This window comes from Calliopsis andreniformis, chromosome 10 (genome assembly GCF_051401765.1).
Source record: "Calliopsis andreniformis isolate RMS-2024a chromosome 10, iyCalAndr_principal, whole genome shotgun sequence".
Lineage (NCBI taxonomy): Eukaryota > Metazoa > Arthropoda > Insecta > Hymenoptera > Andrenidae > Calliopsis > Calliopsis andreniformis.
Window position 1 is genome coordinate 14,147,404 of NC_135071.1, and position 15,659 is coordinate 14,163,062.

The window sequence follows — 15,659 nt, forward strand, 5'->3', positions numbered from 1 at the left end:
ATCAAAAGTTATATTAAGCCGCCATATTACTTTAATTTAGCCGCGCAAATCCGTGAATAAAGAGCTGGTAGAAAGGATTCGCCAAACGTATATCAATATCTTTAGAGACGCACATAACCTCTAGACTTATTGCGAAATTTCTAATAATGGTATTTTAAAGCAATTTCCATTGCTTCATTTCAGCAATTTAATAATTTTACTGCATTTACATATCAAAAACAAATATTAGATGCTATGCAAATTTTTCATGTAAATAAGTTTTTTCATATAAATAGTTTCAGCTTTCATTAGAGAGAAGCTTTAGCTCCACTATCGTCAGAATTCCAGTTCAAGCAAATGGTATCTCACGAGTGGAGGTCGTTGCGTCAAATTTCACACATCATGAATGAATTTTAAGTTTTGTTGTATATTTTCTACAAACTCAGTACGTTGTTAATCCTAGTAAGTCCTTTATTCCCAGTTAACTAATTTTTATAAGCTTCTGTAATTCCAGGTCACAGAAAACCGCAGATTTTTGTCAAACGTTTCTGGTGTATGTAAACAAACATTGAATTACCAAATGTTGTCATATAATTTATAAGTTTAAACCAGGCTTGGGCAATATTTGAATAAAATATCTGAGAAATGATTATTTAAAGAATATATTATCTTATTTAGTTGAATGTAATTTTGAAATAACTACTTCATCATTTGGTTACTAAGTGAAATAATCTTTCACTTTGTTTAGTATTTTGTGTTTATATTGAGTAAATGTTTCCAAAAATAAGTTCTTATATATTTTTCCAAATTTTAATTCTATTATATTACATATGTTTTAAATGCAACACTATTAAAAAAATGATTGTTATGTTTTTCAGAAAAGGCGTAGAACTGTTTATGAGTTTAGAAGAAAGTTATATGCCAACCAAATAATATTGACAAAAATGATTAAATTATCCAATAAAAGTTATTTTATTTGCATAATTTATCTGAAGAATCTTATTATTTTCAATAAGTGAGTTTGTCGAAATTATTCAGTTAACATGTAGTTTAGGTTCTAAGAGTTTCTTCTGGATTTATATTTTTATTGAAAAAAGTTCTAAATTTTCAACTTAAAGAATAACTGTATGATGTGGTTAACACTTTGATAAGTATCTAAGAATTTTTTAAAAATTTTTAGAAAGTTTAGAACAATACACAAACTAGGTTTAGAATTGTTTGTTGTAAGAATAGTTTTGAGAGAAAACACATTATAAAAATTCCAGGACTCTAACTTGTTATGTTGAAATAGAAGTTATATAATTCTATGATAAACAAAATAAAAAATTCTAGCGGGACCACCTGTTATTTTATCTAAATAATTTAACTTAAGTAAAAGTTATTTTCTATATGTTATTTCTAAAATAAAAGTAATAAAATGATTTAAATGATTTATTATTTCAAAATGCTAGCTATTATTTTTATTTTGAAAAAATTTTGCCTAAGTGTAGTTTAAACTAACATTATGTATAAAATTATAAAAAATTCATAAAAGCCATTATATTTGTATTTACTCTATTTTTATGTATAATCTAATTAAAATAAAATGTAGTCACTTTTGAGGAGTGCAAATAGTTAACAAGGAACAACAAGTGTAAAATCTGCATTTTTAATTATTTTCAGAATTTAATAATAAGCTCTTTCGACAATTATAATTCTTTTATTTATATTATTTGTAGTAATAATTCTATCAAGTTATTAATAAATTTTTTTAATTGTTATGCAGCATAAATATTTCAACATATTATATTGAACAATGAATGAAGTAAGTGGAGGAAAACAGGAAATACCTAATGTTTCTACTTGGGAAACATTATCGGGACAATCTGCATCTTCGTTTTCTACTATGCATCATCATCAAACGATACAGCAAGACACAAGCCCAACAGTCGCACAAGTTATAGTTCCTACCCCTGTAAAATTACAAGCGTCTGTGCTGAGTACAACGCCAAGTATTGACCATTGTTCACAGCTTGGTCATATACAACAACCAGCTTTAATAACACAGGTAAACGATAATATCAATCTATTGTATATATGTTAGACCCATATACTTAAAAAACATAACCAGTAGAAGTGAAATGAAAGCATCAATTTAAATAAATTTTTTAATTTATATGATTCAAATGTTTGTAGGGTACACCACCAGGAACCTTCTCAGAGTCTGAACTTTCGCCTGAGCTTCAGCAGCAGGGTTGGAAGAAATTCTGGAGTAAGAGAGAAAATCGACCCTATTTTTGGAACAAATTAACAGGGGAATCATTATGGGTAGTACCACCTTTAAAGCCTCAGGTACTAAGATATTCAAATTATTTATAAACCATTAACAGTTTATGTATTTTAATTATATTTGTTTGTAAGTTTGATCCAATTACGGACCCACTTGGCATTTGTGGTGTACCATCTGTTCCTGGAAATGGAGCTATTGCCTCTGGAGGAACTGTTAAACGCAGAGCTTCGGAAGACAGTGTGGTTCCAGCTGCAAAGAAATTTATATTAGCGTAAGTTTACATAGTTACTTCATTCACTTTAAATATTTTTGAATATTTTGAAACGATTGTAATTTAATGACAGAGGTCCGTGGGATCTGGAAATCCCAACGAATGTTATAATCTATGAAAGAGCACCATCAAATTTGCCTCATATTCACCCTGAAGCAGAAGCATTGCGTTGCAGTTTACTTGCAAAACTGAGACAATGCTATCAAGAACTGTGTCATACTCGAGAGTCAATAGATGCTCCTAAAGATTCTTTCAATAGATGGCTAATGGAAAGAAAAGTTATAGATTGTGGCTCAGATCCTCTCTTACCAAGTCAATGTTTCCCTGAAATATCAATGTCTATGTACCGTGAGATTATGAATGACATCCCCATCAAATTAGTTCGACCAAAATTCACTGGAGACGCCCGAAAACAATTATCACGATACGCAGAAGCGGCAAAGAAGATGATAGAGTCAAGAGCAGCCTCATCGGAAAGTAGGAAAGTTGTTAAATGGAACGCGGAAGACACTTTTCAATGGTTGAGACGAACAGTCGGTGCCACGTTTGATGATTTCCAAGATCGCCTTGCGCATTTAAAGCGACAGTGTCAACCACACCTTACAGAGACTGTAAAAGCCAGCGTCGAGGGGATCTGTTTGAAAATTTATCATTTATCGACAGAGTACGCAAAGAAAGTAAAAGATAAAAACAATCAAATATTGAAAGATAATGGTTTAGGGAATATCATACCATCTGGAGGACCAGCTAGTATGCAAAGGAAAGTTTGGTGTTATCCTGTGCAATTTTCACTTCCAACTCCTCGCCTTCCACAAGTGGACTATCTTCCTGAACGAGAGCAAACTCTGCTGCGTTTCCATGGTGACACTGTGTGTATCAATAATATGCATCTCGCTAAATTAGAACATCTGTACAGATACAACTGTTTCGATGATAAGAAATTCGAAATGTTTCTGCCTCGTGTGTGGTGTATGTTGAAACGCTATCAAACATATCTTGGAATCAACGAGGGACAAGCAACACAAATGGCACTGCCCGTAACAGTCTTTGAATGTCTTCAAAGGTCATTTGGCGTTACCTTTGAGTGTTTCGCATCCCCTTTAAATTGCTATTTCAGACAATACTGTTCAGCGTTCGCTGATGTAGATTCTTATTTCGGATCGAGAGGACCATTCTTGGACTTCAGGCCTATTAGTGGATCGTTTCAAGCTAATCCACCATACTGTGAAGAGCTCATGGAAGCCATGGTTAATCACTTTGAACGCCTTTTGGCTGACTCAGCGGAACCTTTATCTTTTGTAGTATTTTTACCAGAGTGGCGAGATCCAGCTCCCAATGCTCTCATAAAATTAGAAAGTAGTCACTTTAAGCGCAAACAAGTAGTAGTACCTGCTATGGAGCACGAATATAGGCACGGGTTTCAGCACATATTGCCAAAGTACGTTCTCACGTATCACAGTTTTTGTATTAAGAAATTGTAAATATTATGTTAAGAAATTATAAAGTAATTGTAAATATTATTTTAGAGGCGAAGTTAATATCAGGGCAGCACATGGAACATTGGTTGTTTGGTTACAAAATGCAGCTGGTACTGCTCGTTGGGGACCTACAGAAGAGAGAGTTGAAGCATTATTGGAAGCATGGCGTCCAGGAAGAGAGAGAGAAAGGGATAGGCAAGAGCTTCTATCGCCACCAAGGCAAACACATCAACCACTACCCTCCACGCCTATTCCTGTATTGACAACGCCCACAACTCCGACAGTACCATTACAAACATTGTCCACGCATCCCATGTAATTATTATATAGCAGCATATAAGGACGGGATAAATCTTACGCTTTAATTTTAATTCTTTTCTCACACGAATTGGATCTTTTTACACGAAAGGTTTGATGTATAACGTATCAATTTATTAATCACAAATCATGTGACTGAGGTATATGAATAGTAAGATGGTTTTAAATGTCAGTTTTAAGTAGCTTAATTACGAATACATTAATAATGTTGTTAATGGTACTACATATAACATTGATTCATTTCATTTGAGAGTGATACATGTAATATGGATAAATGTGTACATATATACATACGAAGAGAACATCATTCATTGAGATCTTACAATATTTTATTATATCAGAAATTTTTCATTACAAATTGAAGGGTTTAGTATTTAAAGTGAAGGATTCTTTTGTGATGTTTATCATAGAGTGCAATTCCATTACCTATATCTATAGGGAATGTTAAAATATGTAAAATGGGACGATGAAGAATGTGTATTTATTATGTAGGTATAAAAAAAGATCATTCAATTATTAACACAAAATTAATTTGCGTGGAGTCTAATCTTTTTAATAGTGTTAATTGTTACTAATTAATAAGAGTAAGGTACTTGCCATGCAAGCATTGGTAATATCATGAGAAATTAAGAAACAGTAATGTTTGTGCGTGCGCGTGTGTGTATGTGTGCATATTCTCGTGCGTGTAAATAATGAAATATATATATATTATATTTACTTGTTTTTAGTTAGACAATTAGTTTATATGCGTATAATTTAAAATGATATTCCTTTTTATACCTTTTATCCATGACAATCTTTTATTTTAATATAAAATTACGAAAACGTACGAAAAAGCTGTTTTTTCTAACTGTATCTTCATCAGTGCAATATTTTATATAAATGTTTAAATGGAGTTTATAAAGAAAGATATCTATAGAAATATAATAATTTCCGCCATGAAAAACTTTCATCGTTTTTAATATTGATTTTCAAGTGTTTGAGAAATTCTAAATAAACTTATACCTATATCATCTGAAAGATTGAAATAAATTTAAACATGTTGTCTAGACTATTAAATCATTTGTGTGATAAACAAATAAAATATTATTTTCTTTTAAATCTAGTTATTAATTAGAATACAGTTCTATTGAGATAGACTAATTCCCAAAGTGATTATTTGTTTTATTGGAATAAAAGAAAATTTTGCAAATGAAAAATATCTACATAAAATATGGCACTACGTTTTAAAAATCGTACAATTGAAAATACTATTTCTGGTATCATTTTCGTCAAAAGAATATACACCTGGGTCTCTTTTTACAAAGTGAATCAGTACCATGTAAAAAAATTGTGTAAAAATTGATTTACAAATTTAAAGTTGCAACTTGTTCGACTTCTCGTTTAATTCATATCCTTGTCACCTTTGGCGCTGCAAATGATCCAACAAAATGGACGACACTTCCATCTATAAGGCAGCATTATTTATTTATGGTTAGTAAACACGATGTTGTTAGTCATTATGATGAGCACGTTCTAAATTGAATTAAAATTGTTAAAAGGGAACTAAAATATATTCAAATCTAGAAGACATGGAAAACGAGAAAGGAAAGTCTACGGAAAATGAATGCAGTTTTCAATTTCATGATTTTGTAATTAATGCTGGTGACTTGACAATTGCCTGTCACACGATTAAAATGGATAATTGTCTCTATTTGTGGGTGGGTGATCTCCATGACTATTCTATGAATGATCTATCTTTTGCAATTGAATCACGATTAACAAAAGAACCACTTGAAACGAAAATCATTGGACCAATTTCTAAAGACGTATCCAGCAACATCGCTAGAAGGCTTTCAAAGAAACTCTTGAAACCTGTTTATGTCAGCTTCAATGTTGAAGCAGATAATCTTTCATTACCTGTAATTGAAAGAAAGCTTCAAGATGAATTTAACAAACACCCTGAAGTTTTGTGATTCAACAATTTTAGACATACTTGATACATATTCTATATCAAATACAAATTAAATTTACTGTACAACTTTGTATTTTTTTATTTTGTAATATAACTTGAGTTTAATATTTGTATTTTATAGATTTAAATTTTATTTTATTAACAACATACATACAAGTAAATATTATGGTAGCACTAAAATTTATTAGCAGTATGTACATTCTTTCAAGACATGGTCAAAAAATTAATTTACCAGAGCAGACCTAATAATTGATTTCAAATATCTTTTACATTAGGAGGATGAAAAAGTGCTGTTGCTGGTAAAAATGTTTTTAAATTCATGTTCTCTTCTGTATTTTTAAGAGGCTCGTTTCTTGTAACAACAGCATTGAATCCATTGTGGTCATCTGCAGTGTAAGTTACTCTTCTAATTGAACCATCAGCTTCAACTATAGAGTATTCACCCTTCACAGTATCACCATCTCTTTCTTCCCATGCTGACTTTAAATCTCCTGTATATCCATCTAGGACACCATAGTTAAACGAGTACCTTGGGTATCCCTACACAAAAATATAACTACCTACAATTCTGCACACAGAGTGGTTGACTCTGTCCTGTTATCATAGTTGCAAATCAAAACTAAGATCAGTTAAAATTGAAAAATGGATTCCAAAACAATATTACTTTGAAAGGAATCTCAATTTTAAAGTTATGATGTTATGATGTTTCTACAAGACATTATTTTAATTAGGAAATTGCATAGCGATATTCCTTTAGAGCAAAGAATGCTTCCAAATCAATTAAATTCTGTAGAAATTACCATGTATTCCACTTGTTTCTCACTTCTTGTATCAGTGGCAATCACAGCAGATGCTGTTTTGAAAATTGGTGGAGCAATGTAGACCAAAGACGATGCTTTTGGCAAAAGTCTATACGAAATCGGCGAGGAGACTTTCACATAAGTCGGTAATGCTAGACCAGGCTTCCTTTGGATTGGTTTAAAGGCACAAGCCACGGGGACTACCACACCATCCACGGGGATATCGATTGAGGTACAAGGGTATCTACTGAAAGAAAAATAATCAGAAAATTAACGTTAATTATTCTCATAGATTCAACATAATTTTTTGAAAATATGCAAATATCTATAAGAACACCTGTTTTTTAATTTTCAGTTGTATATAATCTTCTAAAACTTATAGAAGTTAAAAAAGTACATTAAAATCTAAATTTACAGAAATAAAGTGTAATTCGTATAGTCTTACTGTTGAAGGACTCCAGCAATAGCCAGCTTCAGCAAACAGTATGAAACACAAATCTATAATAAAAAGAAATGAGACATGGAAAATTCATAATTTTCAAAAGTACGTTCAAAAAGCAAGTTTCCTTTTCTTTTAGCTTATTAAAGCAGTGGCAAAGTTAACATATTGACGGCCGGCGCTGCGCTATAAAACATATCGTGTGTAGCCACTGAAATTTTAAATACTATACTCATCTCTATAATTTTATCCTATTGGCTGAATAACGCCAATTTATATAAAACATAATTTCACTTTACCGGTTGCCAGTGTGTTAACGCGAGGATCAAGAGAATTCTGGATTTGAAAGGATTTACTGCGCATGAGTCAATGCGATTTGCGCAATGTATCTACTGGTAGAAGTAAGGAGTGCCCGCGTAAATTCTTAGCCAGCAATATACAGAGTGTACCAGATAAATTTTTCTAACTTCTATCTTCTGTTTGTAATGTTTCATGCTGTTGAAATTGACAATAGTAAACAATCCATCAACTCCTCAGTAAAAAAGACAAGAGAGCATTTCTTCATTATTCCGAAGAAATTAATTTTTCTAACGTTTGAAACACTTACTACACTTACTACGCTTACCCAGATCAAAGATTTAGAATCCTGTACCCACATTTTGGGACTGTAGAAATTTGAATTTAAAGTGCAGTCACAGCTAGTTATATAAAATATAGTATGATTAATGTATATAAAATCTAATGAATACAAAAATTGTTCACAGTTCTTTAAGAATCAAAAAATTGCTTTTTTAAATAAATAGAAGTTCTGTTAATTATTTGATCACAATCACATAGCTCAATACTTGCAACACATACAGGCATATACACTTATGAATGAAACTTAAGGACAAAGGTCCAACAAAACTTTCACGGCAGTCTTCTCGCGAATAAGATATTAACATCCAGCTCATCCTTATATACGACTTATACAGGGTACCTATAAAGAATAGGAAACTTTAAATTCGATTTATGCACTTGTGATTTAGTTTTGTCTTACTAGCAGCTCAGGTATAACAAAAGAGAACGAATATTTAACAAAAAGGATTGAGATAGTAACAAGCTTACAACGAGAAAATGATTTAATAGCTACATCTTTATATTGAATGTATCTTTTTCAAGTTTTAAATCGTCCTGTTACGTTATTATTACATATTACTCTGTTACTCTAAATGTGCTATAGAAACGTGTAATTTTTTGATTACTCTATACTCTATAGCATCGCTCATTTTTGAAAATTTGGAACTGTATTCTTACGAAGCAGAGTTAATAGCGTAGAAAATTAAAATTTGTGAAATGTAGATAAGTTTTAAATATGTTAAGTTCTTCCATTCTGAAATTATTTTGATCTGTAGATAAACGTTTTCGATATTTGTCACCCGGTATATATATGCAGAAGACGTTCACTCGCATTTTTTGGGCCTTCTTTAATACTAGAGATGCGCAACGCGCAACCGTGGGAACGTCATCGCCTACTGAAACTAATATATGTATGTATATGTATATATTTCAATACTTTAAGTATTACAAAATACTGTTACAAAAAAAGATTTAAAGTTTTATACAAACTTGTCAAAGTTAAATATAATTAAGGTCTATTTTTTGATAGATAATCTTTACTAGGACATCTCACAGAAAAATGAAGATGAACTCTTTATCTTCATTTTCTTTTCAATCGTTTACACAACTCATAGAAATATGGATATTGCATCAATTTGTATCAATATTGTCCAATTCATTCAGAAAAATTCTGAACCTGTATCTCATGTAGAAATTTCATAGCAATTGTATTATTTTTCTTATAGTATGTAACAGTCCTGACGAACTTACTTTAGGTAATTGCTTTACTCCATCCTGTAACAGTATATGTTTAAAATAAAAATGTGTTTGAAAGCTTAAACCATTTTTTATTCATACATTCATACTTAAAGGACTTTTTATTGAATGTACATGAAAAAATTGTTAAGAAATTGTTTTTAAATCCTTAACGATTAATCATTTCAATTACTGAAATTAATAAATTTAATTATTTATTATATTCTATGCTTACTAGTTGAGACAAGTGGAAAATATAACTGTATTAAGTTACAAACTTAATAAATAAATTGGTGTAAAAGATTACCCTCGTATTTCCATCACTATATTATTTCATAAAAACTGAAATATAGTAAAAAATTTGGTTTTTAATTCAATTATTAATCGTTTCTGTCTAATCTTGCGGGTTTGAGCTGTAGCCTCTGAATAACATATTCTGGCATACAGTATGTAGGGTTGATCTGTTTGATAGGGTAGTCAGCGTTTAATAGAGAAAGCGCAGTCAATCCGAACAGAGTGTGGAACGGATCAGCAACATCTCCTGGACGATCACTGAATCCTCCTGATTCTGAATCCTGACATGCTAACACGAATTTCACCTGTAGGTCATTAAGAACATTATTTATTTATTTACTGCTTCCTACAGATTAATCGCAGTTCAAATACAATTTTTGGATGTACACACCAAGCGATCCTTGTCAACCCAATGAAGTCGTCCGAGAATGGTAAGTGCAGAAAGAACCCACCAAGAATAACAAACATCAGGCAACTTTTCTGGTCTACCATTTAAACCTCCAGAAGAAAGTTGCCTTTCACAAAGCCACCAACTTAGTCGATCTGCATCTACTAAATTAAGGCAACCTACGAACATTATTTTCGTACAATAGCTTTATAACTCTCACATTCGTTTTTTACGTTTTTGGTTTTTTTTTTGTTCACTTTCTATGAACTGTAAACCCTGTAAAAGACTTGACTCTATTGTGAGGTGAGGTTGAATAATTCCTGGGAGATAATTAATATGAATAGGGTAATGATATGAATTTGAAATTGTGATTTTTGTGCTTTACATTTATATATTCTATTTTATTGATAGTTTTAAAGAAAATAGAAAGACTTACCAGTTATCGATAGGAGTCCAATACCACAGTAAATCATGCCAGCATGACTTTCACCTCCTGGTTTTGATCCAAAGCCACCATCAAAGTTCATACATTTCATTACAAATTCAACTGTCTTATCAACATCTATCTCATCTAGCCGATTCTGAAACAATAGTTTTGAAAGTAAAAGTAATAAATAGAGGAGAATCTATTCAATACTTATATAGTTCATAATTATTTTTTGTATTCCAAGTTTGTATTCTACATTTATATTTTCATATTCCAAAGTTATACTAACTAGAAGGGACAAAGTCGCCACAGCACAAAAGGAAAATCTAATATCAACTTCTCCCCAAATATCACCAGCAAAACTCCCATCTGGTTGTTGCCTTTCTTTCACATATTTCACTATCTTTTCCACATCAATAGTATCCAAAGCATCGTAAATACAAAGTATTTGTACTGCACTCAGGGTATAAAGAATATGTGCATCGTGATGTAAACTTGCAGCTATGCCTCCACTTTCAGTTTGGCATTGAGCTATGAACTCGAGGACTTCATTCCGATTAGTGTCTTCAAGCTTTCCCATAAGATCCAATGCTGTTAGACCCCAATATATGCCAGACATTCTCATGTGCTCCATCATACAATATATCTGCAATCATTACAATGTTTTTTTATAGTCTATAGAAAATATATTATTTGAATACTTACATATTCATCCTTATCAGTGCCATAGGAAAGTAGAAAGTTTGCATGTTTTTCCAATAGCAGATCAGGGATTGTAGTTGGAAGGTCAATGTCATGTTTTATCATTTGCTGAAAAATGAAAGAAAGGTTTAAATATTTTGTCGTTTCTATGAAACTTAATATAAAGCTGAAATAAATATAATTAATGATAATGTAGGAGTCGGAAATTAAAATATAGTATTTACAATAGATGGAAAGAAACAGTATTTTAATATTTATATCATTTTCTAAAATAGACAATACGTATTATCATTATTATGATGATAATAAGAATTATTTGCTTGGATATTAGTGGTAATATCAACACTACAGTATTAATAATTATATTTTAAAAATTATGTTCGTAAGGAACAATCCATAACCTCTAAGTGTTTTTATTGAAACACTATTTTACTCACCATATTATAATATTCGACTAAAATTAATATTAATCACGTTTCACCAAATTACATAGGTTTAATTAAATAATGAATGAAACACCACGCCTTTAGTGTCTCAACATAAATTCTTAAGTAACGCATGAAATATCATATGCATACCTAACCTCAACCTTTCAAGTAACACTTCCATAAATGAAAAGAACCCGCGAATATTCAAAGTACGATAGGTTATGAAAATTTTAGGTTATAGTTAAATAATTATAAAACACGGTAATTTTTAATATATTTTCATAGAAATAATAAAATTATTCACGCTCTTTTATAAATATCTATTACTGATTGTTACAGAGAAAATTATTTCTAGTAACTATAACAGAAAAAAAACAAATAGTAAAGAAAGGTAGAAGTTCTTGCTAAAATCACAATTTATGTAAATTGCATATTTTTTTAACCTAATCTAAACTAATTAAATATCCCATAGGCATTTCCTTCTATTCTTATGTTAATAAAACATTGATTTTTAAATTATAAATTAATAGCTTCATCAGTTTTAAATAGGAAGTGCATTTGAAGAAAAAAAGTATAAATATATGTAAACCTACCTACAAATTTAAGTAAGTGGAATATATATCAAATGATAATGGAAATGGACAGTTTATGTAGAAAAACTTCATTTATTTAACATTTCATATTTTCCTTTTTTTTCTGTGTTTATTATATCCAGGAATATGAATACTGAAACAAAAGATGACACAGAATCTTAGTAATCATTTATAAAAGAAGATAATGTGTTAGTTTGTTGATATTACATAGTCTGAAGTTTCACCTACATTTGTGTTTAACTGGATATAGATTTGTTATCTTCGTCAGAATTTGTACTTCTGACATCCTCATCTTGTTCTTCCTGATCATCTTCATCTCCTTGATTCGATATCTCATCCCAATGTTCATCAGATTCACTTTCAAGATCCTCATCTTCCATTCCACCATCTTCATCTGAAGAATCTGTATGAATTTCCCTTTTTTAAATCTCAGTTTCAAATAATCGATAAAAATTCGTAAGTATCGACAATCATTTTCATATTAAAGTGGGATTTCTTATATATATGTCTGTTGCTACGATTAACAAATGCAGTAGATCAGACTAACATTATAAAATAATGTGTGCTTTTCAATGTCTGGCCGCAGGCGTCAGACGCAAATAGGAAAAATCCCAGATTTATATGAGGGCAAGATTTTTATTGCAAACCTGAATCTTGATAAACAAGGCAATTTTCAGTAACATCCTTTTGTTGTTCTTCAACAGTTTGAGAAATTTGGCCAGTAACGAGAGAGACACGACCTTTAAGCTTTGCTACTTCCGACAGCAAAGCTAATTTAGCATCTATTAAATTCAAAATTGGACCAAACGATTCCATAAGATCTGCTTGTGATAAAAACTGACCCGCATGGGCCATCAATAATGCTTCCAACCATTTCACAGCAATTTTGCTTCTACAATTAGAAAATACTACAGTTACAAATAAATAAGCTAAATGTATATTTATGATTGTAGCTTTTAAATTAAACATAAGTAATTAATTAAAGGTAAGTAAAACTTAATTAATTTTGGAAAAATCTTACGTGTAGGTTTTGCCCTGAAGCAATATGGTCAACTCTTTCAGTAGTGGTCCAATAGCTTGTACTGGTAGTTTGATAATAGTGTTCCTAATAATGGACTCGTTCTTGGTAAGAAAAATATTACTCAAAATAGTCTTATCTTTACTATTCAAGCCTTGAATCAGAAGTTGTGCCCTATTGCTACCTGTGCCAGTAGTTTTCCCTTCAGAACTGGTTTCTGCATTTAAACTAAGGTTTTCCAATCTATCTTTTAATAACAACTGTGATCCAGAATTATTTCTACTCCTTTTTGGCGAGGTCGTGAGTAATCCTAAACACAACATTAAATAATTAAATTAAATTTTTTTAAATTTTTATGCAATTAATTAAATTTCAATTCTACATTAAATTAGTAAAGGAGAAATACCTGGTCCAAGATACTCAACGTTGTCTGCAATTACAGCGGTTTTCACTTTGGAAATTTCTTCTTTTTTATCTTTATTTCTTCTATTGTCTGAGCGTACCAAGCACTGTACTTTATCAGAAAAGTCTGGAATCACCCTTTCAAATATAGGGCTAATGTATGTACCATATACTAAAAGTAATTTTTGGTCATCTGTTAATTTTGCATTTAAAATAGAAATTTGTTGGACACTATCTTTTTGATTTATATCAGAAGCTACTGCAACATTTAAGCTTGGTTTCAAAGGTTTTGTATGGCCATTCGGTTGGTACTGAAATAACTGTGATTGTCCAGACCTAGTTACTACTAGTACAGTCACCTGAGAATCTTCTGATACATTTGTAGAAATGCTTATTGCATCATCTTGGAGAGTTAAATTTGTTACAGGAGTTCTCTCATTGCTGTGCTGAAAGTAGTTTTGAATATCAAAGCTAAACATATTAAATCTAATAATTTTAAATATATACTGAAGTTACCAATTGAGTTATTATTTAAATAAAGTTAAAAAACAAGCATAACTTACTTCATCTAAAGTCCATACACTAAGACAACCATCACCATAGGCTCCACTAATAGCATAATTATTTCCAGATGGCATATTAACAGTACAAAGACATGTTACTTGATTAGCATGACCAGTAAATGTCCTAATTAATTTTTTAGTAGCCAGATCCCACCACTTAACATTCCTCTCTCCTGACAACAAACTTTTTCCATCTGCTGTAATTGCTAAGGATGTTGTTTTCTTTTTCCCAGATTTCCATTTACATTTTACCCCATTTTCTTTGATGTTCCAATGAATTATGTGGTGGTCATCTGCTGCACTGAACAAACCAGCATTCTCAGACCAAGTTATTGCTGTAACTGTGCCAGAATGACCATCTAATTGTGTGGTAACTGAAGATGTTGTTGTGTCATAAAGTGCAATTTTTCCATTTGTGGAACCCATTGCAACAATGCCTTTGGGATTGGACTCTTCTGAAATAGACTTCTTTCTGCGCTTTTTCCATGGTGAAGGCTGAAAAAAGATATTCATTTTGTAATTACAATGATCTTTTATTACAGTTACTTAGGACAAAAAGGACAGAATGTTCTTAAAATAATCCAATTATCCTAACTTTCCATTAGTAAAATATTTTTCTGGAAACAGTTAATTTAATATTAGTTTCTACATAAATGTGGAAACTTCACAAATATCTCCTAACCTAAAATAAGTATTAAATAAAGACACTAAACAAACATTATTTTAGTAATTTTAAAAATGTTATTACGAAGCGTTCTATATTCAAAAAGTTATCATCATTTATTTCCATATAATAATCATTAAAAAGTATAAGCTGCATTGAAAACGTAACTTATAAAATTTAACCTTAAAAGTTTTTAATTAATCAGAAACATATAAATATTTCTTTTTAAAAGAGATGAATATGAATATAATTTTGAGATATTCTGTTTAAGAATATTATTGAAAATAAATTTATAATCCAATAAACAGAAAAATTTAAATCAAGATAAAAAAGCACATGGCTCACCGTCGCATTTGTTGACTGAGAATTGACATAAATCCAGGCCAAAGCGCAACACGGAAAAGAAAGATGGAAATTAGAAACATATTCCTGTTTTAGACGACCAGTCGCAGTGTCCCAAATTTTCAACTTTCCATCATTTCCACAATATGCAAAATATTCACTATCGGAAGAAAAAGCGTAACAACTAGCAGCAGTCGCCATGTTTGAACCAGTTTGAACTTGAACTGTGCATCGACGCTTCAAAACCACGTTATATCACAAATTTAGTAATGATTGTAGGTAAGCAAAATCAAGTGTTTTGTAAAGTGTACGATGTAGGTATGTAGATTATATGTATTTTAAGAATATTATTAGCAAATGGGAGTAACGTACAAGTTTAAAATTTCTTTAGAATGTATGTATGTGTTCAAAGCAATGGTACCTCTATTTTATCTTATTTTTTCAACATACGATGACTGATTTGCTTCTTGGACTTG

General features: G+C 30.9%; 5 protein-coding genes across 8 annotated transcripts; 2 read left to right on the forward strand and 3 right to left on the reverse strand.

The window, feature by feature from the left end:
- The first annotated feature begins 7 nt into the window (after positions 1–7).
- On the forward strand, positions 8–5,249 carry Pcif1 (Phosphorylated CTD-interacting factor 1). Of its 2 annotated transcripts, XM_076387357.1 has the most exons (7): positions 8–149; positions 276–441; positions 1,745–2,026; positions 2,155–2,310; positions 2,380–2,519; positions 2,593–3,957; positions 4,046–5,249. In XM_076387357.1, exons 3-7 carry the CDS (start codon positions 1,775–1,777, stop codon positions 4,314–4,316), a joined length of 2,184 nt encoding a protein of 727 aa, XP_076243472.1. In that variant the 5' UTR covers positions 8–149; positions 276–441; positions 1,745–1,774; the 3' UTR covers positions 4,317–5,249. The 2 variants fall into 2 exon arrangements, with proteins under 2 accessions (XP_076243472.1, XP_076243473.1); XM_076387358.1 differs by lacking the exon at positions 276–441.
- Positions 5,250–5,757: 508 nt separating this feature from the next.
- On the forward strand, positions 5,758–6,374 carry LOC143184847 (proteasome assembly chaperone 4). Its single transcript, XM_076387363.1, has 2 exons — positions 5,758–5,788; positions 5,857–6,374. Exons 1-2 carry the CDS (start codon positions 5,786–5,788, stop codon positions 6,268–6,270), a joined length of 417 nt encoding a protein of 138 aa, XP_076243478.1. The 5' UTR covers positions 5,758–5,785; the 3' UTR covers positions 6,271–6,374.
- A 67-nt stretch (positions 6,375–6,441) lies between these two features.
- On the reverse strand, positions 6,442–7,202 carry LOC143184848 (cuticle protein 19). Its single transcript, XM_076387364.1, has 2 exons — positions 7,070–7,202; positions 6,442–6,809 (listed from the first exon to the last, which is right to left on the reverse strand). Exons 1-2 carry the CDS (start codon positions 7,070–7,072, stop codon positions 6,525–6,527), a joined length of 288 nt encoding a protein of 95 aa, XP_076243479.1. The 5' UTR covers positions 7,073–7,202; the 3' UTR covers positions 6,442–6,524.
- A 2,087-nt stretch (positions 7,203–9,289) lies between these two features.
- Positions 9,290–12,327, reverse strand: Betaggt-ii (geranylgeranyl transferase type-2 subunit beta). Of its 3 annotated transcripts, XR_013002825.1 has the most exons (7): positions 11,611–11,779; positions 11,177–11,281; positions 10,761–11,117; positions 10,481–10,625; positions 10,048–10,223; positions 9,598–9,961; positions 9,290–9,401 (listed from the first exon to the last, which is right to left on the reverse strand). XR_013002825.1 is itself a non-coding variant. In XM_076387361.1 (6 exons), exons 2-6 carry the CDS (start codon positions 11,276–11,278, stop codon positions 9,743–9,745), a joined length of 999 nt encoding a protein of 332 aa, XP_076243476.1. In that variant the 5' UTR covers positions 11,279–11,281; positions 12,195–12,327; the 3' UTR covers positions 9,441–9,742. The 3 variants fall into 3 exon arrangements, 2 of the variants coding, with proteins under 2 accessions (XP_076243476.1, XP_076243475.1); XM_076387361.1 differs by lacking the exons at positions 9,290–9,401; positions 11,611–11,779 and adding an exon at positions 12,195–12,327 and having other exon boundaries at positions 9,441–9,961; XM_076387360.1 differs by lacking the exon at positions 9,290–9,401 and having other exon boundaries at positions 9,441–9,961.
- Positions 12,195–15,418, reverse strand: LOC143184843 (WD repeat-containing protein 43). The gene is made up of 7 exons (XM_076387359.1): positions 15,187–15,418; positions 14,178–14,672; positions 13,619–14,060; positions 13,216–13,522; positions 12,842–13,086; positions 12,423–12,597; positions 12,195–12,327 (listed from the first exon to the last, which is right to left on the reverse strand). Exons 1-6 carry the CDS (start codon positions 15,382–15,384, stop codon positions 12,431–12,433), a joined length of 1,854 nt encoding a protein of 617 aa, XP_076243474.1. The 5' UTR covers positions 15,385–15,418; the 3' UTR covers positions 12,195–12,327; positions 12,423–12,430.
- Positions 15,419–15,659: the final 241 nt, after the last annotated feature.